Genomic DNA, 25,573 nt, shown 5'->3' with positions numbered 1-25,573 from the left:
ACACTGCTGAAAGACCTGGTTGTCTGAATCTTCTCTTGTTGCTGGCTCATCTTTGGTGGTTCTATCTTTTCTTTCTTTCCATGTTTCTGTTATAGTATTTTTAATACTGTGTCTGCACTAACACCCTGGATTTGCCTTTGCTCCCACCCAGGACCCCTACCTCCTGATCGCAGCATGCACTGCTCATGGCTGGCTACTCGCCGGGCTCTTCAGAGCTCCTCTCCCACCTATGATGCAGCCCAGGTAGGATCCAACTGATTCTCCACACTTGGGGCTCTCTGAAGTGTGGCCCCAATCTACCTGGCTAGCTTTGGGTTTTGAAGCAAGTTCATTAGCCTCACTCCACCTCCTTGGCAAAATGAGGAGATTAATCCCTATTTCTGCAACGTTGTTTCAGGGATTACAGACAATAACTGAACCCTTAAGTGACTGGTGTGGAAGAGGTCAATGCCCATCTGCTCAAGTGTGCTCCATGTGCCCAGGGCACTAAGGGTCCAGCTTTTCTGTCCAGCAGTCACTTCCTATTTCCACCCCTACAGAGAGGCCAGAGGCATTATACAACAAGCCAACACATATGCTTTATGGTTCTGTTTCAAAAACATGAAAACTCAGGCCCCAGGACTCAAGTGATGTTGAGAAGCAGAAAGGATGGAGAAGTCGGTGGCCCCAGCATGGGTGCAAGCAGCCAGACCTCAGGCCCTCGCTCTAGGCTCCACGTGGCTGGGCTTGGCTTCTGGCCAAGGGCTGCTCTTCCCACCTGAGGCCAGACCTTGCCTGAGGAAAGGGCCTGTGGCAGGGGGGAAGCTCAGGCAGAAGGAAGACGTGGCCAGCGGCCATCCCTGAGGAGGTAGTGAGCAGCTCCTGGTTCGGCAAGGGTGGGGGGTAGGAGCCAGGCTGAGGGGTCTTAGGGTCCCCTCTCCACAGCTCTGGTGAGCCCCCAGCCAACTGCTTGCTCACCTGCCTTCTATGCTTCCTCCTGACGCCAGCCCCTGGGAGAGAACACCTGAAGGCAAGAAGGAAGGAGGGCCCTGCCTAAGCTTCTTCCTCCCTGCTTGGCCAAGTGGGAGAAGCAGCTGAGGTCCTTCGTTTAACCGAGGAAGCATGGAGGAGCTGGAATGCCTACCAGCTCGGAGAGGGCACTTGAGAGGGTCTATGAACAAATCTGTCTAAAAACCACATTTGAGCTAAAAGCATCAGTCCATCCCTCAGCCCCAGCTCTGTGCAGGCCAAGTATCCAGAAGGCAGCAAGCAAGGACAGCCAGCCCCGTTGGGCCTGGACCCTGGTGCCGCCTCTTCCTCCAGCCTCAGCCCTGCCTGTTCCCTCAGGGCCCAGAGGAGGCAAGGTCAGGGGCTGGCCAGGCGGGGCCTATCTCCCAGGCTGGAGGTGGTTGTGGAGCTGCTCTGCCTGAGTCTTCAGACGCTGAAATTCCTCTTGAATGAAGTCTGTCAGGGCTTTGCGCATCTCCACCTGAGGGAAAGGACCAGGGATGGCCTGCACCCCTCGGGAAGCTTGGCCAAGGTGTCCTGGGAGGGTGACGGGACGGAGAGGGTGGAGGCACCCTCAGGGGGTCCGGGGACAGCTATGGGGGACCCAGGAGGAAACTCACAGCTGACTTGTTCTCTGCCCGGAGCCGCTCGAGTACAGGTAGGGCACTGAAGGGCTTCCCGATCAGCACAGTGATTTTCTGTGGGGTGGCCACCAAGAGTGATGAGGAGCAGGAGGAGTGCCCACAGCCCCAGCCCAAGCAACCCGGGAGCCAGAAGCTAAGCCCTGGCCCTGCTGTGCCACACATTCCCCAGGGGCCACTCTCTCTCTAAAATGAGGTACTGGTCCTGGGTCCTGTGCTGTAGATAACCTGTCCTGTCCTGACCCCACGGCCCACCCCTGCCCCAGCCTGACTTCCTCTGCTCTCATTTTAATGTCTCAGTGCCAGGAAGTCCCTGTCTATGTTCCACTCAGTCCCCTACTGTAGCCTCACACTCAGCTCCTCCTGCATCTGGCCTCCACAGTGCTGAGTGGGAGACATGGGGCAGACGGCAGACAGGCAGGCAGACAGACAGCCGAAGGTCAGCAGTCCCCACCCACCTGTCCAAAGCGGGGGAAGTAGGGCGGACTGTTAGGAAGGACGTCATTCATTCCTGCAGCACAGTGGACAGAAGGCCAGACGTGGGGTGGAGCAGGGCAGCCTGAGTCCCAGGCCCCCCACCCCAGATACCATCTCTCTGTCCCTGTTCCCAGGCTCACCAACATGCCACAGGGGCAGGATGATGGGGTTGAGATGACACTCAGCAATCAGGCGCCCGATTCCTGCCCGGGGGGGAGGCAGAAATGTTAGCATAAGCTGGGCCCTGAGCCAAGCTTCTGTGCCAGCCTCTGGCCAGTACCACCCCGGACATCCTCCAGTTCAGTTCAGCTCCCCTGGGCAAGGCCCTCCACGAGGCAAGCCCTAGTCTCAGCACCTGTCCTCTTCCTGGCGCTACAACACACCCATTACCCCCATACAACCCAGCCTGAGGGGGCAGGAGCCAGGGGCCCACAGGGCCATCTCTGGGCCGGGAGGATGGCTGTGGCCAGAGACCAGTAGCCCTTACCCCACTTGAAGCGCAGGAACTCAGAACTCATGTTCACTTTCCCTGGTGAGAGAGCACAGAGGCGAGGCTTGGGAGCCCATCCCGCTCATACTGCGGGGGCTCGACCCAGTCAGCCCTGCTGACCTTCTGGGAAGATATGCACCCAGTCCCCATGGTTGAGTTTCTCCAAAATGAAGTCCATCCCCTTCTGGTAGACACCATCTCCTGCAAGGAAAAGGCCTCTCCCCATCAGTCCCCATTCTCGGGGGTGTGGGGTGATGGGTTAGCTTACCCTCAACCCTCTCCAAACCTCGATGAAACAGGCCCTTCTCCCTGGGGCCCATGCTTTGGGCACTTCCCATCCCCCACTGTGCCATCCACACAGATGCCCTCCAATGACTGTCTCCAGGGTCTGTGTGGCACTTGGGCACATGGTGGGGCTTCCTTCCTAATATCTTCTAAACCCCTAAGTGCCAGGCAGCATCATCTCAAGTCATCTCCTACTGAGATTTTGACCTGGCAATTCCTCCATCTACCATGACCCCCATCTTCAGTGGCTCACCAGCTGGGCCGCTTCAGCCACATACCCCTGCACACTCTCAAAGATCCCCAGGTTGGCATACCACCTGCCTTCCCTCCCCAGCCAGGCCCTGGCTGCCAGCCGACCGCTCTCAGAGCCTCATGTATTCCTTTCTCTTCGAAGGTGCCACTCCTGGGGTGATCCTACCATGTGCCAGCTGCTAGAGAAACCAAGTGCATTTGTGATTTCCAACCTCACTTAGGCCCCAGATTCTGGGCAACAACCCTTTGCTGGGGTCTCAGTGACGTGTCACAGCCACTCCTCAGAGGGCACCTGCCTGAGGCCTCAGCCTCCACCATTCCTCCCTCCTGCTGGCCCCTTCTTCTCAGGGCGCCCCGGGAAACTAGACCCTCCCTTATAGGGAGGCCTCTTGGGAAAGGGAGAACATTCATTTGAACACACATCAAGAGTTTGGGAAAAACTCAAATTTGCTAGACTGCAAACAGTGGAGTTGAACTGCTCCTGGTCTAGCAACTTTCCACATTGGAGATAACCCTGAGACCATGACACTGGACCCAAGAGAAGGAAATGCAAACTTCCTTCCTTCTGAAGCCAATGTTGGCTGCGTGTTGGCTGGAAGCCTGGGGACGCTTGGAGACAGTAAGTACACAGTAAGGATCTCATCAACCTCGGTGATGGAAAAGTAACCACATGTCGGACAAAACAGGAAAGAGGAGGTAGAGAGGTTGAAGGAATGGGGTATAGCAGATATCCTCATCTTATAAAGTAGGGAGTAAAGAAGTTCTATCACAGAGGGAGAGACAGACATTGGGAATACCTCTGGCAATGAACTTTGTTCTCTGCAAGGCCGATTCTTTGGAAGGGGCTAGTTAGGGATCCAGGAGTCTCAACCCAACCCAAACAGTGCCCTGACCCAGCAGCCCACTCGGGCTAGAGGGAGGGTGACGACTCACTGGAGTTTTCTCAGGGCATGGGAAAAGCAGCAGTTTCCCTACTTGGGACACAGCATGTGTAACAGTAGGGGGGAGTCTTCATAGGTACTGGCCCCTTCTCTACTAAAACCCACTGATGCAACCTATCCATTGAGCTTGAAACTGGAATTTAAAAAAAAATAATAATATGCTTTTGGAGCAAGACTTCATCATTTGTAGCTTTTACAAATGCTACTACTACTTATTTGTGTCACTTGTGTCAAATCACTTCGATACTTAAATACCATATTAAAGTCAACACTTGGAGAAAAAGGGAATTTTTTGGAACACAGAAGCCAAGTGTGCTAAATACTGCCTTTGCCTTAATGACATATTATTAGTTCTTTGCTGAAGGAACTGAGAGGCAGGGGCAGGGGGTGAATGAGTAGAGTTCTCATCTCTCAGAGCAGGTTGGGATAAACGACGCCACGGTCATTTGCCAAGACACTGTGGCCTCTGCTTGTTTCTTAACAGAGACAGAAGTTCCTTTACAGAGAGAAGTAGCCTCCAAAAGCAGCAGAAAGAGAAACCGCTCCAGGGGGCTGCTTCTGAGGAGTGGGGCTAGGGAGGTGAGGGGCGGGCACTGCAGCTTTCCATTAAAAGCCCCTCTTTGTTATTTGTTGTTACTTTATGGGGTTTTACCACATTCTACTTTGACCAGCTAGAAATAATAAACCCCTCCTTGACCTCTAATATCCTTTGGTTACTCTTCCTTCTGTCTCTTTTTCCTCCCAACTGAACCTCTGGGAGGAGTTGCTGCCCCTGTGGTCTCCATTCCCCCTCAACTGCAGCACCACCAGCCCTCAGGCCACAATAATCTGGCTCTGGCAGCCGTCACTCCATGGAAACGCTTCTCCAGAATCACCTGCTGCTTCCATGTGCCACAGGCGCCTGGTTTGCTCTTCTCTCTGGCCATGGCTCCCTGCCATCTTGGTGGCTTCTCTCTCCCTCTGTGCCATCCTGGGCCTCTGCCCTGCAGACTCTCACTCTGCATTCATGACTTTGTGGTTGAATTCCCAGTATCTTTATTCCTGATTTTTTTTTTTTTTTTTTTTGAGACGGAGTCTCGCTCTGTCGCCCAAGCTGGAGTGCAGTGGCGCAATCTCGGCTCACTGCAAGCTCCGCCTCCCGGGCTCACACCATTCTCCTGCCTCAGCCTCCCGAGTAGGTGGGACTACAGGTGCCCGCCACCGCGCCCGGCTAATTTTTTGTATTTTTAGTAGAGACGAGGTATCACTGTGTTAGCCAGGATGGTCTTGATCTCCTGACCTCGTGATCGGCCCACCTCGGCCTCCCAGAGTGTTGGGATTACAGGCATGAGCCACCACGCCTGGCCCCCTGATCATTCTTCTAAGCTCCAGAACTGCACACCCCACTGCCTCTGGGACTGCTCTCCAGGTGAGGGGCTCCTCAGATGCAGCACAAGCAAAACAGGACTCACCCTCTCCCCTCCCAGCCCCTGCACTGCTTTCCCTTTGCACCCGTCTCCCCGTGACTCAGCTCCAACACCTAGTGTTATCTTTGAGTTCTCTTCCTCACCCCACCCTACACTTAATTTATCAACAAGTCCAGAGTACATCCCAAAGAAGTCCCCTTCTCCGATTCTCCACCGTGACCCTTGGAGGCCCAGCCACAGTTATCTGCTGCTGGAGCTACTGTGACAGCCCTGAACTGGGCTCCTCACATCCACCTAGCCCTGCTGCAGCCACATTGCAAACTAGGATGCTATCGCTCTCTTTTTTTTTTTTTATTTTTTTGAGACAGAGTCTTGCTCTGTTACCCAGGCTGGAGTGCAGTGGCACGATCTTGGCTCACTGCAACCTCCGCCTCCTGAGTTCAAATGATTCTCCTGCCTCAGCCTCCTGAGTAGCTATGATTACGGGCATTTGTCACCATGCCCAGCTAATTTTTATATTTTTAGTAGAGACGGGGTTTCACCATGTTGGTCAGGCTGGTCTCGAACTCCTGACCTCAGATGAACCACCTGCCTCAGCCTTGTAAAGTGCTGGGATTACAGGCGTGAGCCACCGTGCCCAGCAAATGCTATCTCTTAACCACAGACACAAGCATGTCACCACCTGGATGAGAGAGCACAGCCAAGTACAAAAATATTTTTTTTTTTTTTTGAGACCAGGTCTCACTCTCTGGCCCAGGCTGGAGTGCAATGGTATGATCTCAGCTCACTGCAACCTCCGCCTCCTGGGTTCAAGCGATTCTCCCACCCCAGCCTCCTGAGTAGCTGATATTACAGGCATGCGCCACCATGCCCAGCTAATTTTTGTATTTTTAAAGTTTTTTTTTTTTTTTTTTTNGCTGGCTGGCTATCTATCTATCTATACATACATACATACGTACATACCTGGGGTCTCACTATATTGCCCAGGTCAGTCTATCTATCTATCTATCTACACATACATACATACTTGGGGTCTCACTATATTGCCCAGGTCGGTCTATCTATCTATCTATACATACATACATACCTGGGGTCTCACTATATTGCCCAGGTCGGGTTGGTTGGTTGGTCTGTCTGTCTATGGATCTATGCATTCATCCATACCTGGGGTCTCACTATATTGTCCAGGCTGGCCTCAGTTGGGCACAATGGTTCATGTCTATAATCCCAGCACTTTGAGAAGCTGAGGTGGAAGGATCACTTGAGTCTAGGAGTTCAAGACCAGCCCTGACAATGTAGTAAGACCCCAACTCTACAAAAAAAAAAAAAAAAAAGAATTAGCTGGGCACACTCCTTAGTCTCAGCTGCTCAGGAGGCTGAGGTGAGAGGATCACTTGAACCCAGGAGACAGAAGCTGCAGTGAGCCATCATCATGCCACTGCACTCCAGCCTGGACCATAGAGACAGACCTTGTCTCAAGGAAAAAAAAAAAAAAAATCAAGGGCTCAAGTGATTTTCCACCTCAGCCTCCTGAGGAGCTGGGACTGCAGGCATGCACCAATGCAGCCAGCTAGAATCCAAAATTCTTAATAGGATTATTCTAGAACCTTCATATTCTACATACAACTTATATTTTCTACCTTTCTTCTGTTTAAAATATGTTTATTTTTAAAGAGACAGGGTCTCACTATGTTGCCCAGGCTGGTCTCAAACTCCTGGGCTTGAGTGATCCTCCCACCTCGACCTTACCAAGTACTGGGATGACAAGTGTGAACCGCTTGTGCCCAGCCTACCTTTCTCTCTTCTCTCTCCAGCACCTGGCATGTGCCTGCCTGTGTCTAGAACACCTTTCTCCTCATTCTCTGCTTGGAAAAATTCTGCTCCTGCAGAGGGAGGAGCAATCTGGATTCAAATCCTGGCTTTGCCACCTCCTACCCCATGACCTTGGGCCAGCAGCTTAATCTCTGTGATCCTCCCTGAATAGGGATCAAAATGGCCCCTATCTCCTGGGGTTCTCACCCCACAAGCCTGTTTGTTCTCCTAGAAGCAAAACCCTCTGGCCTGCAGGTACATGCTACTGCCACCATGGACCAATGACAATGCACTGTTCTCAATGAGTCTCTTAGTGACGTGTCTGAGATAAGGGGGTGTGGATAATACCTCCCTGAATTCTAATGCCAAGGTTCCAGGTCCACACGATCCCTGGGCAGTTGCAGAGAGTTGAGGGCTCTCCAAGGAGCCATCCCTCCTCCTGCAGCCTCTGCCTCCTCTGCTGGCATGTGATGGAGCTGGGCCTCATGTTGGCTCCCGGGCTGCCTGCCCCCATAGGTCCCTCCAAAACAGAGACACTGGCGACCAGCTTTCCTGCCCCAGAAGTGCCTCCCTGCACTCGCTGGAGGAGCAGCTCACCTCGGCACACAGGCACACACTTGCCCAAGCTGAAGAAGTGGGAGTGCAGCTCCTTGGTGAAGCAGATGTCTGCAGCTGCAGGGGTCCTGAGCAGAGACAGATGCAATTAGTCCTGCCCCCTGCACCCCGCTCGACAACCCTGCCCCCAGCATTGGCATGCAGAAGGGAGGCACAGGGGAGGGCCTGTGGGGCCCCACCCCATGCCCTGCCTGGACTGCTGGACGCCACCTCCTGGGCAGAGCAGGAGGAGGGCAAATCTGGGCAGAGGCAGGTGGGGCCGGCCCGGCCCACTTCGAGGGGCCCATTCCTCCTCACCAACGCATCAACTTCAGGTTCCAGATGTGGCGGAGTTTCAGGATCCCTAGAGGAGAGGAAAGACTTCATGCCCCAACTTCCCATATCCCCAGGGAGTGCCCTTCCTTCACCCCATTTCAGGGAATGAGGAACAAGGACAGCAGCACTACCATTTCCCTACAGCCCTAAGTGGCATCTTTCAGACCCATAGGCGAGACTGTTCAGTTCTCCCTGGCTCCTGCCTCTCCCCCACCCTCCACATCTTACTAATCACTGCACCTGGACTGCCTACCTCCCCAACATACTTGGACAATGCCCATTCTTCTATACTTCTCCCTGTACTGTCACTGCCACCAGCCCAGTCTAGGCTAGTGGATGGCTCAAAGACCTCCTTCCTGGCCTCCCAGGATCCACCTGTGACATCTATAGGCCTTTCTCCACCCAGCAGCCAGGATGAGCTCTGAAGGGCTCCAGTGCGGCCAGGTGGTTCCCCACGAGCTCTAGGACAGTCTAACCCTTCTGTTCAGAAGTGGAAGCCCTGGGCATCCCTCCACCCAGCCATCTGGTTACCAGAGCCAAGTAACTTCCTGTGAAGTCAGCAGAGCAGGAACCTCTAGGTGTGGCAACCAGGCTCCCAAATAGGGCTGAAGGGTACCCGCCCAGCCAGGAGCAAACCTGGAGCCAGGACACTGGGCTTCCAGTCCCTGGCCCAGAACTTCCTCACAGGATATCCTATGTTCAACCCCCAATTTTTTCCCAAGACTGTGGGGCCCTGGATGGTTTAGAGAACAGAGGGTTCTCCAGGACTGACGTTAAAGGAGCTGTAAGACCTCAGGGGATGCTGCAGGAGTCACAAATCAGAGTCTCAGCCCTGGGGCAGAACACCCAGAAACCAGAGTGCCAGGGCTCCATGAAAAGGCAGCGAGAAGGGGTTTGTTCTGACAAGGCTGGGGCCGTCGCGAATCCTCGCCTTTCCTCCCCCTGCCCAGCACACTGGCCCGGGTACCCCAGAGATGAGGGTCGTCCATGCAGGACTGGTGATTGGACACGGTGATGAGGGGCGTGGCCGGGCCTCGGTTCTCGATGAGCTCGTACAGCACCTCCTTGTTGTGCACGGTCAGGTGGTTCATATACTCTGGCGGGAAAGGAGAGGTCAGGCGCTCAGGGCTCGCCCACCAGGTCGGGGCCGCGGCGTCCCCCACCCTAAGTCCCATCTCCGGCCGGGCATAGGTACCCAGGTGGGCCTGCCTCGGCCTGGGTCCACTCACTGGTCCAGAAGCAGCTGTAGGTGCCCACCAAGCCCATGACGACGCTGCTGGCCAGGGTCCAGGTGAGCGGCGGCACCGCGGGGAACGGCCACTTCACGTGCAGGGGCATCCCCACCGGGCCCGCGGCCGGCGCTTCCCGCGTCCCGGGCCGGCCTGTGGGGCGCCTCTAGGTCTGCGACCTCGACCGCTCGAGACACTGGCCCCTGACTGGCCCGCGCACGGACGGACGGGAGGCGCGGCGCAACAGGGGACTGGACCGAGGTCCCTTCGCAGGTCAGGCCGGAGCCGCGCCCGGCCCCGCTCTCTTGTCACTGAGGAGCGGTCGCCGGGGTCACAGGCCGTGGGCGCGCCGCGCAACCGGAGGGAACGGGAAGGCGGGCGCTGGCGCCCCGGCCCCCCGCAACCGCCGGAAAGCGAACCTGCGCCGGTGCCAGGCCCCACCGACTGTCGCAAAGCGCGCCCGGGCCGCTTGACGGCAGCGAGGCCAGCCCCGGGGCGGCTGGAAGTAGCCTCAACCCCGCCGGGCTCCAGCTTTCCGGCAGCCGCCTGCCCTCGCCTTTTGTCTCTCTAGTGTTTCTGTTTTTTGTTTGACACAGGTCTAGCCAGACCCAGACCGGAGTGCAGTGGTGCAATCACGGCTGACTGCAGCCTCGACCTCCCAGACTCAAGCGATTCTCCTGCCTTAGCCTCCCGAGTAGCTGGGACCACAGGCGCCGCCATCACACTCTGATCCACCCGCCTCGGCCTCCCAAAGTGTTGGGATTACAGCCGTGAGCCACCCCACCCGGCCACATATACAATTTTATATAGTTACAGTACTACATGATACTATGTATATGTAGCAATATATAATCTACTGTATGGCACAATATATATATACAGCAATATATGCAAACACATATTGTGTATTATATGTAATACAAGAAACAGTATTTTATACCGTCTGATACATTTACGATGTGTGCTACTACCTCTAGTTCTGAAACATATTCATGACCCAGAAAGAAAGCCCCCTATGCATTAAGCAGCCAGTTTTTTATTTTTATTTTATTTCTATTTATTATTATTATTATATATATATATTTTGAGAAGGAGTCTCACTCTGTCGCCAGACTGGAGTGAAGTGGCACGATCTCAACTCACTGCAACCTCCACCTCCCGGGTTCGAGCTATTCTTCTGCCTCAGCCTCCTGAGTAGCTGGGACTACAGGCGCAGGCCGCCACACCCGGCTAATTTTTTCTTTTTTTTTGTATTTTAGTAGAGATGGAGTTTCACCATTTTGTCTCGAACTCCTGAGCTCAGGCAATCCACCCACCTCAGCCTCCCAAAGTGCTAGGATTACAGGCATGGGACACCGCGCCCGGCAGGTTTTTATTTTTATTTTTATTTTTTTTTATTTTTATTTTTGAGACAGAGTCTTGCTCTGTTGCCCAGGCTGGAGTGCAGTGGCGAGATCTCAGCTCACTGCAACCTCTACCTCCCATGTTCAAGCAATTCTTCTGTCTCAGCCTCCCGAGTAGCTGGGATTGCAGGCACCCACCACCACACCTGGCTAATTTTTGTACTTTTAGTAGAGACTAGGTTTCTTCATGTTGGTCAGGCTGGTTTCAAACTCCCGGCCTCAGGTGATCTGCCCACCTCGGCCTCCCAAAGTGCTGGGATTACAAGTGTGAGTCACCCCACCCGGCCTGTTTTTTATTTTTAAACCATAATTTATTGGTTTTTGTTTTTGTTTTAGTTTGAGATGGAGTCTCACACTGTCGCCTGGGCTGGAGTGCGAGTGCAGTGGTGTGACTTCAGCTCACTGCAACCTCCACCTTCCAGGTTCAAGCGATTCCCCTGCCTCAGCCTCCCGAGTAGCTGGGATTACAGGGGCCCACCACCACGCCCAGCTACTTTTTTGTATTTTTAGTAGAGACGGGTTTCATTATGTTGGCCAGGCTGGTCTTGAACGTGGTCTCGAACGCCTGACCTCGTGATCCACCCGCCTCAGCCTCCCAAAGTGCTGGGATTACAGGCATGAGCCTCCATGCCAGCCAATAATTTATTGATTTTTTTTTTTTTTTTTTTTTTTTTTTGAGACGGAGTCTCGCTCTGTCACCCAGGCTGGAGGGCAGTGGCCGGATCTCAGCTCACTGCAAGCTCCGCCTCCCGGGTTCACGCCATTCTCCTGCCTCAGCCACCCTAGTAGCTGGGACTACAGGCGCCCGCCACCTCGCCTGGCTATTTTTTTGTATTTTTTAGTAGAGATGGGGTTTCACTGTATTAGCCAGGATGGTCTCGATCTCCTGACCTCGTGATCCACCCGTCTCGGCCTCCCAAAGTGCTGGGATTACAGGCTTGAGCCACTGTGCCCGGCCAATTTATTGATTTTTTAAAATTTGTCCAGCCTTCTATCACCACGTTAAATCCATTAGCTGCAACCATCCCATGAGAAGCTGAGTGGATTCAGCCCCACCGCCTGCTCAGACTCTGTCCGAGCACCTCAGTTGTCCCAACAGCATCACTGCAGGACCCCCAGGACGTTGGACTGGTAGCTCCCTGGGTCTCCTTCTCTCTGGGGCAGATCCTCAGTCCTCCCTTGACTTCACAACTGTGGCCAGATCATGTGCGGACTGTCCCTCACTTTGGGTCTCCAGAGCAGTTGCATCAAACACCTCTAACTCAGAAGTGTGCAGCCACACTGGGACTCAGAACCCGAGAACAGGGACAGAAGACTTATGCCCTTGGGGTGCCCGGTCTCGCGGCATTGGGCATGACTTCCAGCTCCTGCGCCTTTCCCAGCAGCTGCTGACTGGGGACCCGGACCAGGGGCTGAGCGACCGGCCCGGCGAGCGAAGCTCGGGGTCTCACTCAGGCACCAGCTCCTCCTTGCCCCGGGCCCTTGGCACAGGTAAGTGCTCATTAAGGGACTGCTGCTGCTCAGCCACGGAGACAGCTGGCCTGCCAGGCTTGAGTGACTCACAGGTCTGTCACGTCCCGCTGGCCCGGGAAGGCGGGGTCTGGGTGGGAAGGTGGGCGGGCAGGTCAGCAGTTCCCAGGCCTGGTGCTCGCCCTCCTTGTCAGCGGCGGGGCGGAGACGGGGCGGGCCTGCCTGTCGGCAAGGGTGGGGCGTCCGGCCCGGTCAGGTCCTTCCTGGCTGGGTGGCTCAGGAACACGGCCTCTTCCTCTTTTTTTTCCCCTGCTAGCCCTATTCAGGCAGGAGCTGCTCTTCTGGGGTATCGCGATCCACTTAAGGATGAGGCAGACTTGGTGACAAGCTGGTCTGAGCAGGTATGGGAGTCCCCTGGGGAGACAGAATAAGGGAGGAAGTTGCCTTCTGCCTGGAGAGGGCTTGGGAGGGAGAGGGAAGCCTAGGGCTCCAACCAAGGCTGATGTTGACTGCCAGGGTTTGGGGCTGAAGCCAGGAACAGTCGCTCTCTCTGGTTCTTACTGGTAGCCCTCATGGGGGTCCCTGACGCCAGAGCCTCTAAGGCTGCCTGTGCCAGCCCAGGGCTGCCCACATGCCCACGTATATCCCAGAATAGGCACCAGGGCAGGGAACTCAAACTAGCGTGAGTGACAGAGCAGGTGGTCAGGGAGAAACAGACATCAAACCCAGCCAGGAGAGAGACACCACAACAGAGAGACAGAGAAGGGAAACCAGAGACGAGAGGGAAAGTGAGACAGAGACAGGCAGAGCCTCAGAGAGGCAGGAAGTGAGCCCAAAGGGAAGGTGACAGGTTGAGGGAGAAAAGCAGGCAGACAAAGCAGAGGAACTCATGCCTCGGGATGCAAAAGCCACATGGACAGGGCTTGGAGCAAGGGGCTGAGCCCTGCAAGGTCAGGTGAGTGTGAGACAAAGATAAACTGGGGGGGGGGGGGGGCTCCAGCTGGTGAGATAAACACAAAGGGCTCCCCAGTGGTGGCAGGGGCATGTGAAAGAGTCCCCATCACAGGTTGCAACGGGGATGATTTGGCCATATCTGAGATCTTTTTAAATACACACGCCTTTGTACCCAGCAATTCACTGCCAGGAGTTTATCTTAAAGAGAACGTCTCACAAGTGGGGAGACAGAGATGAACGAAGATGTTCCTGTAGTTACTAATGGAGGTGAAAAGCACTGGGGTTTCTTGGAACAACATGGTGAAACCTCATCTCTCCAAACAAATTTTAAAAATTAGCTTGGTGGCCGGGTGTGGTGGCTCACACCTGTAATTCCAGCACTTTGGGAGGCTGAGGTGGGAGGATCACTTGAGGTCAGGAGTCCGAGACCAGCCTGGCCAACATGGCGAAACCTGTCTCTACTAAAAGTACAAAAATAGGCCGGGCGCGGTGGCTCAAGCCTGTAATCCCAGCACTTTGGGAGGCCGAGACGGGCGGATCATGAGGTCAGGAGATCGAGACCATCCTGGCTAATACGGTGAAACCCCGTCTCTACTAAAAAATACAAAAAAAAACTAGCCGGGCGAAGTGGCGGGTGCCTGTAGTCCCAGCTACTCGGGAGGCTGAGGCAGGAGAATGGCGTGAACCCGAGAGGAGGAGCTTGCAGTGAGCTGAGATCCGGCCACTGCACTCCAGCCTGGGTGACAGAGCAAGACTCCGTCTCAAAAAAAAAAAAAAAAAAAAAAGTACAAAAATTAGCCGGGTGTGGTGGCATGCGCCTATAATCCTAGCCACTCGGGAGGCTGAGGCAGGAGAATCACTTGAACCTAGGAGACGGAGGTTGCAGTGAGCTGAGATTGAGCCACTGAACTCCAGCGTGGGAGATAGAGTGAGACTGCATCTCAAAAAAAGAAAAAAAAAAATCAGCTTGGTGTGGCAACATGTACCTGTAGTCCCAGCTACTCGGAAGGCTGAGGTGAGAGCATCACTGGAGCCTGAAAGGTGGAGGTTGCAGTGAGCTGAGATCACATCACTGCCCTCCAGCCTGAGCAACAGAATGAGACTATCTAAAAAAAAAAAAAAAAAAAAAGAAAGTGGGCCGGGCACTGTGGCTCACGCCTGTAATCCCAACTACTCAGGAGGCTGAGGCAGGAGAATTGCTTGAACCTGGGAGGCGGAGGTTGCAGTGAGCCGAGATCACGCCACTGCACTCCAGCCTGGTGACAGAGCAAGACTCCATCTCAAAAAAAAAAATATAGACTAGGCCAGGCGCAGTGGCTCAGGCCTGTAATATCCCAGCACTGGCTGGGCGCGGTGGCTCACACCTGTAATCCCAGCACTTTGGGAGGCCAAGGCCAGCTGATCACCTGAGGTCAAGAGTTCCAGACCATCCTGGCCAAGATGGTGAAACTCTGTCTCTACTAAAAAATACAAAAATTAGCTGGGCATGGTGGCAGGCGCCTGTAATCTCAGCTACTCAGGAGGCTGAGGCAAGGAGTTGCTTGAACCCGGGAGGCAGAGGTTGCAGTGAGCCAAGATCACGCCACTGCTCTCCAGTGTGGGCGACAGAGTGAGACTCTGTCTCAAAAAAAAAAAAAAAAAAAAATCCCAGCACTTTGAGAGGCTGAGATAGGAAGATCACTTGAGCCCAGGAGTTTGAGACCAGCCTGGGAAACATAGAATTCAGGAGGCTGCAGTGAGCCGTGATGGCACCATTGCACTCCAGTCTGGGTGACAGAGCAAGACCTTGTCTCCAATAAATAAACAATAAAAGAATAAGCTTGACCGCTTGTGCACTGTTGGTGAGAATGTAAAATGGTGCAGTCACCATGGAGACCAATGTGACAGTTCCTCAGAAAATTAAAAATAGAACTACCATATGATCCAGCAATTCCACTTCTGGGTATATACCCAAAAGAACTGAAAGCAGGGGCTGGGCGCTGTGGCTCACACCTGTAATCCCAGTACTTTGGGAGGCCAAGGCGGGCAGATCACGAGGTCAAGAGATGCATGAGGCTGGGGCACCAGGGCTCATTTCTGCAATCCCTGCACTTTAGGAGGCTGAGGCAGGAGAATTGCTTGAGCATAGGAGTTCAAGACCAGCCTGGGCAACATAGTGAGACCTTGTCTCTCTCTCTAAAAAAAAAAAAAAAAACAAAAAACCAGCAGGGCACGGCCGCTCACACCTGTAATCCCAGCACTTTGGGAGGCCAAGGTGGGCAGCTTACCTGAGATCAGGAGTTCGAGACCAGCCTGACAAACATGGAGAAAACCCGTCTCTACTAAAAATACGAAATTAGCTGGGCGTGGTGGAGCATGCCCGTAGTCCCAGCTGTTTGGGAGCCTGAGGCAGGAGAATCGCTTGAACCTGGGAGGCGGAGGTTGCAGTAAGCTGAGATCGTGCCATTGCACTCCAGCCTGGGCAACAAAAGCGAAACTCCATCTCAAAAAAAAAAAAAAAAAAAAAAGGAATATGATTCAGCCATGAAAAGCAAAGAAATTCTGACATATGCTCCAACATGAATGGCCCTTGAGGATAGTGAAATGAGCCTGTCACAAAAATACAAATACTGTAGGATTTCACTTTTTTTTTGAGACGGAGTCTTATTGTTGCCCAGGCTGAAGTGCAGTGGCGCGATCTTGGCTTCATCTTGACAGAGCAAGACTGTCTCAAAAACAATTTTTTTTTTTTTTTTTGAGATGGAGTCTCACTCTGTCGCCCAGGCTGGAGTGCAGTGGTATGATCTCGCTTCACTGCAACCTCCGCCTCCCAGGTTCTAGCTATTCTCCTGCCTCAGCCTCCTGAGTAGCTGAAACTACAGACACCCGCCACCTCGCCCGGCTAGTTTTTTTGTATTTTTTAGTGGAGATGGGGTTTCACCGTGTTAGCCAGGATGTTAGCCACCTTGATCGATCTCCTGACCTCGTGATCCACCCATCTCGGCCTCCCAAAGTGTTGGGATTACAGGCTTAAGCCACCGCGCCCGGCCTCAAAAACAATTTTTAAGTGAAAAGAATGCTGTCAAGCCATACATGGAGAGTCAACAGGTGGCCACGGAGAAGGGCGGGGAACCTGCGGGTTGGCAGGTCTGGGAGGCTGGTGCTGGGCAGCAGCTAGTGCCACTTTCTCTGTTCCATATTTCAGCCCTCCCAGAGCCAGAACTGAGCCCAGTGAGAGCATACCCTGGGGCAGCCTGGATTCCTGGGGGGTCCCCGGCAGCCACACGCAGTCATGCACTATCCAACTGCACTCCTCTTCCTCATCCTGGTCAATGGGGCCCAGGCCTTTCGCATCTGCGCCTTCAACGCCCAGCGGCTGACGCTGGCCAAGGTGGCCAGGGAGCAGGTGATGGACACCTTAGTTCGGGTAAGTTCATCACTTCAGGGAAGCTGTGCCCCTAAACACCATGACCCAAAGCCCCCAGCCCTGCCTGACCAGGAGTATGTTCTAGAGAAGAGGGGACAGGAAGAGATGTGGCACGGAGATGCAGCACAGGCACTTGCCTGCTGCTGGCCTCAGTCTCCTCCTCTGTGAAACAGGTGACGTGTGGGTGGGATGAGTCTTCTCCTGGGGCCTTTCCAGTCCCACTGCTTCTGTGGGCTGCAGCCAGCAAGCCTTAACACTCTTGGCCACAACAGTGCCAGTTCCCTGGGCCCACTGCCTCCTCTCAGGGCAGCTGGCACTGAGTCAGGCTGGCCTTCCTGGTGTCCTGCAGATCCTGGCTCGCTGTGACATCATGGTGCTGCAGGAGGTGGTGGACTCTTCCGGCAGCGCCATCCCCCTCCTGCTTCGAGAACTCAATCGGTGAGCAAGGCTCTGTGAGTCTAATCAGGGGCGCACCCAGAGCCTTGAGGCCCTGACTCTGCCTCCCCTTTTCTTGGCAGATTTGATGCCTCTGGGCCTTACAGCACCCTGAGCAGCCCCCAGCTGGGGCGCAGCACCTACGTGGAGACATACGTATACTTCTATCGGTGAGCACGGAGCTGGTGGCGCAGCAGGGCAGGGGGTGGGGAGGGGGCGGGCGCAGTCCTTGGCCCTAATATGAAGTAGGCTCGTTAGTCCCCGGGGCCACAGGCCCCCCATCCTGGGACAGCCTCACCTGCTTAGCATACTTTTTCTTCTCAACACCTTTTATTCTGGACTCTTCCCATCCTCGACCCCCGCCAGAGTGTCCATAGAGCAAGAGGCCTTCCTTCTCTAAGCACAGATGTGGGGTCCCTCCTCCTCTCTCCTGTGGGAGCTCTCCTGCTGGGGCTCAGGGTGTGGCTGACCCCCTCTATGAAAGTGGCCAGCAAGGGCTGCAGCTGCTGGGAAGAGGCTCCGTGGGGACCACTTATGGGCCTTGGGTAGACCCGATCTTCTAAGTCCCTGGGAGGACAGGCTGGCAGGGAGCCCTTTGGAATCAGGATCCAGAGGGCAAGGGAGGCTGCAGGGAAGGAGAACTGATTCTCTATGTAAATAAAATTATATGACATCTGGTATTTGCTCCAAAATAACTGGGTAGGCAGGATACAGTGGCTCATGCCTGTAATGCCAGTGCTTTGGGAGGCTGAAGCAGCAGGATCACTTGAACCCAGGAGTTCAAGGCTGCAGTGAGCTATGATTGTGCCACTGCACTCCAGCCTGGGCAACAGAGCGAGACCATGTCTCAAAAACAAAAATAAAAAGAAAGGCCGGGTGCGGTGGCTCAAGCCTGTAATCCTAGCACTTTGGGAGGCCGAGACAGGTGGATCACGAGGTGAGGAGATCGAGACCATCCTGGCTAACCCGGTGAAACCCCGTCTCTACTAAAAAATACAAAAAACTAGCCAGGTGAGGTGGCGGGCACCTGTAGTCCCAGCTACTTGGGAGGCTGAGGCAGGAGAATGGCGTAAACCCAGGAGACGGAGCTCGCAGTGAGCTGAGATCCAGCCACTGCACTCCAGCCTGGGCGAGTGAGACTCCGTCTCAAAATATGAAATATCCAGAATAGGCAAATGCGCAAGATAGAGAACAGATTAATGGTCACAGGGGCTGGCAGGAGGAGAGAACGGAGAGTAACTGGTAATGGATGTTATATTTTGATTAGGGGTAATGGATACCAATGTTTTAAAATTGATTGTAGCAATAGTTGCACAGACTTATGAATGTACAAAAAAACCATGTTGTATACTTGAAGCAGGTGAATTTTATGGCATATGAATTATGTCTGATGTTTTAAAGTTCTAGAGACAGGTTGGGAGGGCTGTGCCCACATTGCCGCTGTTAGTGGAGGGCCCCTCCCTGAGTGCCGTTTGGCACTTGCAAGCCAAAATCGGTGATGTGGGCCCACTGCTGCCCATCCCTTGGTCCTCCCAGGTCACACAAAACACAGGTCCTGAGTTCCTACGTGTACGACGACGAGGATGATGTCTTTGCCCGGGAGCCATTTGTGGCCCAGTTCTCTTTGCCCAGCGATGGTAGGGAGGGAAGAAGGGTGGGCTTGGTATGTGGGAGCAGAAGGGGGGTTCTTGCTGGCTCCACTGGGGGCTTCCTCACCCAGAGGGGCTGGGGGAGAAGGGCCAGGAGTGCATGGCAGCCCTCGGTCCCTGGGCCTTGCAGTCCTTCCCAGCCTGGTGTTGGTCCCGCTGCACACCACTCCTAAGGCCGTAGAGAAGGAGCTGAACGCCCTCTACGATGTGTTTCTGGAGGTCTCCCAGCATTGGCAGAGCAAGGTAGGCCCGGGCAGTTTGTACAGGAGGGACAAGAATAGGGTGGCCCAGCGGCCAGCCCGATGGCTGCTGTGTCTCTAGGATGTGATCCTGCTTGGGGACTTCAATGCTGACTGCGCTTCACTGACCAAAAAGCGCCTGGACAAGCTGGAGCTGCGAACTGAGCCAGGCTTCCACTGGGTGATTGCCGACGGGGAGGACACCACAGTGCGGGCCAGTACCCACTGTGCCTATGACCGCATTGTGCTGCATGGGGAGCGCTGCCGGAGCCTGCTGCACACTGCGGCCGCCTTTGACTTCCCCACGACCTTCCAGCTCACCGAGGAGGAGGTGAAGGGATGGGGCTGGCACAAGGAGGGAGGGCAGGAGCAGGGTCACAGGGAAGCCCCTCGGCCCCGGGCACTGACACTGCCCCACCACCCATTCCCAGGCCCTCAACATCAGTGACCACTACCCCGTGGAGGTGGAGCTGAAGTTGAGCCAGGCGCACAGTGTCCAGCCTCTCAGCCTTACTGTTCTGTTGCTGCTGTCACTCCTGTCCCCTCAACTGTGCCCTGCCGCCTGAGCCCCCCCACCCCCCGTGGCCTGCTGCCTTTTGGGACTTAAACCCCAGCCTCCCCCGTCCATCCAGCCCTGGGGCTGGGGGGCTTCAACTACAGTTGCCCCGTGACTGCAGTCCACCCCCACCTGCCTTTTGTTTGATTTGGCTCTTCTTTGGTTGGGCTTGTGCCTAGATTAGGAGTGGAAGCCAGGGGCCCCGAGGCTGGACTCATGCCACCTGCCAGGTAGTGTAGTATCAGGAGTGGAGACAAAGTGGGCTCTGGGTTGGGGGAGGGGAAGGGAGGGCTCAGAAAGAGGAATCAAGATGTTGTATGACAAAAAGGAAAATTACTGAGAACAAAAATCCAGATTGGTGAGATATGACACTTGTGCAGCAGATATGCCAATGGGCCATCTTTATTGTGGATTGGTAACAATCACCAGGAAACCATTAAGTCCCAATAGCTACAAGGAGGGTGGTTAAGCCACTACATCAAACTCCTTCTCTGGAACCAGGAAACACCAAGACATATTTCGGCTCATTGTAATCCGGTGAACAATGCAGTCAGGCCTGTTATAACTGCTGAGCAGTCATGCTCGCACCACTTGGGTGCTGTCGTCTGTGTTGGCACAGGCTTTTGCATGCCTGGTAAAGTCCAGCCAACGCTGGTCAAGGCCAACATCTGCACACAGAAAATCTGCACCAGTTACGTAACCTAAAAAGTTGTGTGAACCCAGGTGCCCCGGGAAAGGGGCTGCAGGACACAGCAAAATGCCAGCAGCGTGCCAGACCCCTCCCTTGCATCCTCCTCTCCAAAGAACAGCGCTCAGGAAAAACACTGACTGGGATGATAGAAAGGCCATGTGTTAACTATAATCACATTTATGGTTTGGAATCATCACCCCAAGGTAAAAAATAAATAAATAAAAGGTATTCCCAGGTATGTTTGGCAAAATAAAATAAAGGTAATTAAAAACCTTCCAAATGGCTATAAATTGAGATTACAAAAGACCAGAGGCCTCTTGGGAGCCACAGGCTGGGGGCTGGGGCCAACATATTCCAGCTCTGGGACCAAAAGCCTTTGGAGTCCTGTCCCTGGATACAGATGCTCAGGCCACCCACCTAGCACGCCTCTCATTTTTGCTACTCCCCCAAAAGCTAGCGCTGTTCTATCTAGCGATAGTTCAGGTCAGACATCTGGGATTCCCAGGTCAAACCATGCCACACGTGCCTGTTCTGAGGTCTTTTTGTTACAAAGGACCAAAGGTTAGCCCAGACCTTTGGTCAGGTGGTGAGGGCCCTGGGAATGCAGGCTCTCAGAGAGGTTAGTGCATGGGGCTCAGGAGATTGCTAGAGATAGGAAAAGTGCAAATCCCAGAATGATTCCCACCAAGGAGGACTGGCTAAACCAGATGGGTGAGACCACGCCCAATGCGATGCACACCTACCCTTGCTAAATAAATGCTGATGCTGGTCAGCCTCTAGCCCACAAGCCCCTCTTGGTTCCCATGTGTTGTAATAAGCAACACAACTGTAGACTGACTCCAGCCTGGGATTGCAAGGCTTTGCTGCAGCTGTGCTTCATGAAAAGCACTTCAATGCTTTTCAACCTACTGCCTAGGACCTGGGGAGGTCCAAGTCAAGCTCCAGAGTAGACAACTGACATAAGGCCACCAGTCCTAGCCCTTTGCAGGGTTTGCTGCCTCATGAGCAGGGCTGAGCTGTCAACCTGTTTCTGAAATGAAAGGGCAATGACCCAAAGGTTCCCAAAGGAAGTTCCTTCTCCCTCAAGAATGTAAATACAAAAACATAGGTGGACAGGAAGTAGAATTTATTGGTGAGTATTAAGTGGGGGCAGCATATTGGAAGCCCTCATGAGTGCAGGGCCCGCCATTTGTCCAGAGGACCACGATTGGGGATGTACTTGACCCCACAGCCATCTGGGATGAGCCGCTTTTCAGCCACCATGTCTTCAAATTCATCAGCATTGAACTTGGTGAAGCCCCACTTCTTTGAGATGTGGATCTAGGGAGCAATGGAAAGAATTGAGTCAGAAGGCCTGGGGCAAAGAAAGGTGGGAGAAGGGGGCTGCAGCATACGTACCTTCTGGCGGCCAGGAAACTTGAACTTGGCCCTGCGCAGGGCCTCAATCACATGCTCCTTGTTCTGCAGCTTGGTGCGGATGGACATGATAACTTGGCCAATGTGAACCCTGGCCACAGTGCCCTGGGGCTTTCCAAAAGCACCTCGCATGCCCGTTTGGAGCCTACATTGGGGTAATGCAAAGTTAGAAACATGAATGTCCATCGTAAAGGCCTGTCTCCAAGGTCCCTTAGAGCAACCCATACAACAAACAGGCTGCATACACTACCAAGGAAGCTGCTGTTTGCAGTCATTGCACACTGGGCCCCCATGAGGAAAGGAACTCAGTCGGCTTAATTGGCTGCAGAGCATCTCAAGAACCATGGAGGCGTCCTGCAAGGCACCACTGGGCTCCTCTACTAGCTTCAACTACCTACTTGCTGGCAAGATGGTTGTCATCAAGCTAAAAGAAAAGCTACTCCCATCACAAGTGTTTCCCCTCACCTATGGGAAACAGCTTACTTGCTAAGACTTACTCATGCTTTGTTTGTATCCGCAACAGTACGTAGGAAAGGGTCCTGAGTGGCCACTGAAAATCACTTGCCAGCTGTGTCCTGGCTTTACTAGTAGCCATAGTGGCTGAGTCACTGGGGCCAAGTACCTCTATGCTCCGTCGAATTAATGCAAGCCTAATAACGTAGAGACTCCAAGTTACGGGAAAACTGCCTTAAAAGGCCCAGACCAAGCTCACCTGTCAGCCCCAGCACAGGACAACATCTTGTTGATGCGGATGACGTGGAAGGGGTGGAGCCGCACCCGGATATGGAAGCCATCCTTGCCACAACTTTTTACCATGTACTTATTGGCACAAATTCGGGCAGCCTCCAGGGCTAGGTAGGGGGAAAGAAAGCACCAAAGTGAAATACGATAGTAGAGAAACATTCCCCACGACCTTCTCCAGCTCAGGGGAAATGTGTTGGCTGGGTTTTGTAAAAAGGCTTATGTTTCATTAACTCCCAATTCCACTGCAGTGTACATGGATGGGGTTGAGGGAGCAAAGAGGAAGGACTGGGGGTGACGAACAAAGAATCCTGCCTTACCTTCAGAGGACAGCTGCTCATATTCATCTGACACCATGTGGCCACAGAGCGGAAACTCATCCACTTTTGCCTTCTTCCGCCCCAGGTCAAAGATGCGAATCTTGGCATCTAAAAAAGGATTGGGCAAGTGTGCAGGGGGTGTCACAGACGGACGCTGAGTCAGTAGAGCCAAGCCAGTGCAGGGGCCCTTCCACTACTTACCAGGGACACCTCGGCAGAAGCGAGACTTTGGGTACGGCTTGTTCTTACAATACCGGTAACTGCAGGGGAGTGAAAAAACACAGGTTAGGTGAGGTTCACATAAAGCCCAACAGGGACTTTGCCCCTCAAGGAACAACCCAAAAGAGGGACGGGAAAAGGGTGGGGAATGCACGTCCACTTCTAAACCGTTTGCATTCGGGGAAATAAACTACAAAGCAACACTTGGCTGCTGCAACACAGAGAACACCCAAAACTAGAAACACAACCGCCACCATCTTCCGTTACTTTGTCTTACGCTTCCTATAAACACTTCGCAACAAACTTTCCTGGTTAAAAATTATCTCTTCAAGACACTGCATACTACAAAATCGCCGCATTATCACTGCACAGCTCAGATCACCCAATTTAAGACTTTCGGGCACGTGGCACTAAATCCACCTCCGAGTCCAGTGGAAAGGCGTCTGGCGCCCCCTGTAGGACACAGGAGGCGGCCGCACCCGTTTTTCCCGGACTGCCCTTCAAGTCCGACAAGGCAGGCGGCACGTCGCCCGGAAATAAGACAGAGAACGCACACAAAGGCCCCAAGAGAGCATCGAGCGTCCGAAAATGCGGTGAACTTGCAGGACACGGAGAGATATATGAGGGAACAGTCGCTTCCACACCGACACGGGAACGAAGGAACAAACAGTAATACTGAAGACTAAAAAAGAACTGGGAGATGTAAAACATAGGATCAGTTCCCAAGACAGGGCCGCCGCACGGGGGACGCTCCACCCCACAGCTGTTTTCAGCGGCCACAGGCACTTCTTTCCCCTCCCGTTTCCCAGCAGTGAAAGTACACCGAGTCAAGACTCACCAACGGGCGGGGCGGCGGCCCATGGCGACACCAGGATCTTCAGTGGCTGCAACGAGAGAGAGAGAGAGAGTCGGAACGGAAGACGAGAACAGACCTAAAAGGGGTGAGAACCAGCAATGGCACTGCAAGAGACTACAACCGCGCTTACTCACCGCGCCGAAGGGAAAGAGGCGCTCTCACGCCTGCGCATGCCTTATATAGGCGGTCTCTCTGCGCGCGTAAGAACCATAGAGTCCTGGCGAAGGCGGGTGGACGCTCTGTCAGACGTCATGACCATAGACGCAGCCGCTCTTAGCGCCTGCGCCCAGGCGTAGCCCAGCTTATGCGCAGGACAGAGAGGTGGCCGGGTACCGGGGCCGCGGGCGGCCAGCTGACGAATGGGGCTTCGCCACATGGTCGCGAGAAGCCCGCTTCCGGTTGGCCATCTTGGGCGTAGAACTCTTGCCCTAGGCTTTGCTCTTAACTGTGACAGACGTATATTTCTGAGAGGGGAAAAAGGAAAGCACCCTGGGTGGGCCTCCCGGCGACCGCGAGAGTGTCCCCGAGCTTGCGCGGGTCCCGGACATGCGCTCCGTGCCTCCTTCTAGGCTAGAGGCCCCGGCGGTGAAGCGCCATATAGGGACCTGGGCCCGCGTTCCTTTGTCAACCCGGGAGGCCGGAGCGGGAGACCCATTCCCCTACCGGAGAAGCTGGACCAGGCCTTGCTGGGAGCCATGCCCGGTATCCCCGTTTCCTGGAGACCCAGGATTCGCACATTGCCGCGGGGAAGAGGTCGAGGAGAAGTCTCCACAGAGATTCATGGCCTGGGAGACCCGGGGGCATCACTGGCCCCGCTCCGCCCACCCTGACCCGCACCGTCCTGGCCAACTGCGTCTCGGGCGCCGCCTCCCATGAGCCGCTCTCGCCTGGGCACTACCTCGCCTCGCCCTTCCCACTCCACTGTGCGCAGAGTGCCTCGGGGCCCGTCTAGGGGTCGTGGGGAAGCAGGGCTGCCCCAACCTGCCCACGGAGCAGCATCCAGGGAGAGGTGCGCAGAGCGGGCGGGCGTCCTGGGGGAAGTGGCGTCTGTAGGTGTCTGTCCACCATCTGCAGGTGGGGCGCGGTGGGATAACTTCCCGTCCTTTGACAGGAAGGACAGGAGGGAATCCTGCTTGAGCGCACCTGTTTTCCAGAATGACATGTCGCTTTTACAAATGACTTCAGGTCCCTTTGAGAAAAGCTTGGGACGATTTCTGGGGTGCACTTGCAGCAACAGTGCAGGGTCCTTCCCAGGGGAAGGTAGCCTCCCTTTCCATCATGGGACTCTGGATCCCGGCGGTGACTTACGTCTGTAACTGGGTTCCAGGCTGTAACACCACTGGGGCAATACAAGTCAGGGATTGCGGCGGGGCGCGGTGGCTCACACCTGTAATCCCAGCACTTTGAGGGGCGGAGGTGGGCGGATCACTTGAGCCCAGGAGTTTGAGACCAGCCTGGACAACATGGGGAAAAACTGCCTCTACAAAAATTAAAAATTGGCCAGGCGCAGTGGCTCACGCCTGTAATCCCAGCACTCTGGGAGGCCAAGGTGGGCGGATCACGAGGTCAGCGGTTTGAGACTAGCCTGGCCAACATGGTGTAACCTCGTCTCTACTAAAAATACAAAAATTAGCCAGGCATGGTGGCGGGGGCATGTAATCCCAGCTGCTCCGGAGACTCAGGCAGAGAATCACTTGAACCCGGGAGGCAGAGGTTCCAGTGAGCCAAGACCGTGCCATTGCACTCCAGCCTGGGCAACAAAGCAAGA

At 54.3% G+C, this 25,573-nt stretch overlaps 3 protein-coding genes and 1 non-coding gene across 13 annotated transcripts; 1 reads left to right on the top strand and 3 right to left on the bottom strand.

Moving 5' to 3' along the window:
- Positions 1-556: 556 nt before the first annotated feature.
- Positions 557-10,085, bottom strand: TAZ (tafazzin). Of its 4 annotated transcripts, XM_025371789.1 has the most exons (11): positions 9,451-10,085; positions 9,189-9,317; positions 8,204-8,249; positions 7,889-7,974; positions 7,273-7,362; positions 2,716-2,796; positions 2,593-2,634; positions 2,246-2,308; positions 2,087-2,139; positions 1,608-1,685; positions 557-1,468 (listed from the first exon to the last, which is right to left on the bottom strand). In XM_025371789.1, the coding sequence occupies exons 1-11, from the start codon at positions 9,557-9,559 to the stop codon at positions 1,367-1,369; spliced, it is 879 nt and encodes a 292-aa protein (XP_025227574.1). In that variant the 5' UTR covers positions 9,560-10,085; the 3' UTR covers positions 557-1,366. The 4 variants fall into 4 exon arrangements, with proteins under 4 accessions (XP_025227574.1, XP_025227575.1, XP_025227576.1 ...); XM_025371790.1 differs by lacking the exon at positions 2,593-2,634; XM_025371791.1 differs by lacking the exon at positions 7,273-7,362.
- DNASE1L1 (deoxyribonuclease 1 like 1) lies at positions 9,314-20,527 on the top strand. Of its 5 annotated transcripts, XM_025371785.1 has the most exons (11): positions 9,314-9,512; positions 12,091-12,331; positions 12,402-12,418; positions 12,640-12,724; positions 16,462-16,683; positions 17,033-17,121; positions 17,202-17,288; positions 18,655-18,755; positions 18,898-19,010; positions 19,089-19,337; positions 19,438-20,527. In XM_025371785.1, the coding sequence occupies exons 5-11, from the start codon at positions 16,549-16,551 to the stop codon at positions 19,570-19,572; spliced, it is 909 nt and encodes a 302-aa protein (XP_025227570.1). In that variant the 5' UTR covers positions 9,314-9,512; positions 12,091-12,331; positions 12,402-12,418; positions 12,640-12,724; positions 16,462-16,548; the 3' UTR covers positions 19,573-20,527. The 5 variants fall into 5 exon arrangements, with proteins under 5 accessions (XP_025227570.1, XP_025227571.1, XP_025227573.1 ...); XM_025371786.1 differs by lacking the exons at positions 12,091-12,331; positions 12,402-12,418; XM_025371788.1 differs by lacking the exons at positions 12,091-12,331; positions 12,402-12,418; positions 12,640-12,724.
- Positions 19,949-24,805, bottom strand: RPL10 (ribosomal protein L10). Of its 3 annotated transcripts, none has more exons than XM_025371807.1 (7): positions 23,940-24,805; positions 23,788-23,833; positions 22,932-22,990; positions 22,731-22,838; positions 22,382-22,520; positions 21,652-21,814; positions 19,949-21,573 (listed from the first exon to the last, which is right to left on the bottom strand). In XM_025371807.1, the coding sequence occupies exons 2-7, from the start codon at positions 23,808-23,810 to the stop codon at positions 21,421-21,423; spliced, it is 645 nt and encodes a 214-aa protein (XP_025227592.1). In that variant the 5' UTR covers positions 23,811-23,833; positions 23,940-24,805; the 3' UTR covers positions 19,949-21,420. The 3 variants fall into 3 exon arrangements, with proteins under 3 accessions (XP_025227592.1, XP_025227593.1, XP_025227594.1); XM_025371808.1 differs by having other exon boundaries at positions 23,936-23,951; XM_025371809.1 differs by lacking the exon at positions 23,940-24,805 and having other exon boundaries at positions 22,928-22,990.
- On the bottom strand, positions 21,863-21,997 carry LOC112616719. The gene has a single exon (XR_003117747.1). It is a non-coding gene; the product is annotated as a small nucleolar RNA SNORA70 (small nucleolar RNA).
- Positions 24,806-25,573: the final 768 nt, after the last annotated feature.

The sequence above is a fragment of the Theropithecus gelada genome, chromosome X (genome assembly GCF_003255815.1).
Source record: "Theropithecus gelada isolate Dixy chromosome X, Tgel_1.0, whole genome shotgun sequence".
Lineage (NCBI taxonomy): Eukaryota > Metazoa > Chordata > Mammalia > Primates > Cercopithecidae > Theropithecus > Theropithecus gelada.
This window is presented reverse-complemented; position numbering and strand designations above follow the sequence as displayed.

Coding starts and splice junctions, on each gene's coding strand:
- TAZ (XM_025371789.1), bottom strand. CDS start 9,559: ATGCCCCTGCACGTGAAGTGGCCGTTCCCCGCGGTGCCGCCGCTCACC. Junction 7,975..8,203: donor AACCTGAAGTTGATGCGTTG/GTGAGGAGGAAT, acceptor GTCTCTGCTCAG/GACCCCTGCAGCTGCAGACA. Junction 1,686..2,086: donor ACTTCCCCCGCTTTGGACAG/GTGGGTGGGGAC, acceptor GCCACCCCACAG/AAAATCACTGTGCTGATCGG.
- DNASE1L1 (XM_025371788.1), top strand. CDS start 16,549: ATGCACTATCCAACTGCACTCCTCTTCCTCATCCTGGTCAATGGGGCC. Junction 16,684..17,032: donor TGATGGACACCTTAGTTCGG/GTAAGTTCATCA, acceptor GGTGTCCTGCAG/ATCCTGGCTCGCTGTGACAT. Junction 19,011..19,088: donor CCCAGCATTGGCAGAGCAAG/GTAGGCCCGGGC, acceptor CTGTGTCTCTAG/GATGTGATCCTGCTTGGGGA.
- RPL10 (XM_025371807.1), bottom strand. CDS start 23,810: ATGGGCCGCCGCCCCGCCCGTTG. Junction 22,991..23,787: donor GGCCGCCGCCCCGCCCGTTG/GTGAGTCTTGAC, acceptor ACTCCCCTGCAG/TTACCGGTATTGTAAGAACA. Junction 21,815..22,381: donor TCCTGTGCTGGGGCTGACAG/GTGAGCTTGGTC, acceptor ACCCCAATGTAG/GCTCCAAACGGGCATGCGAG.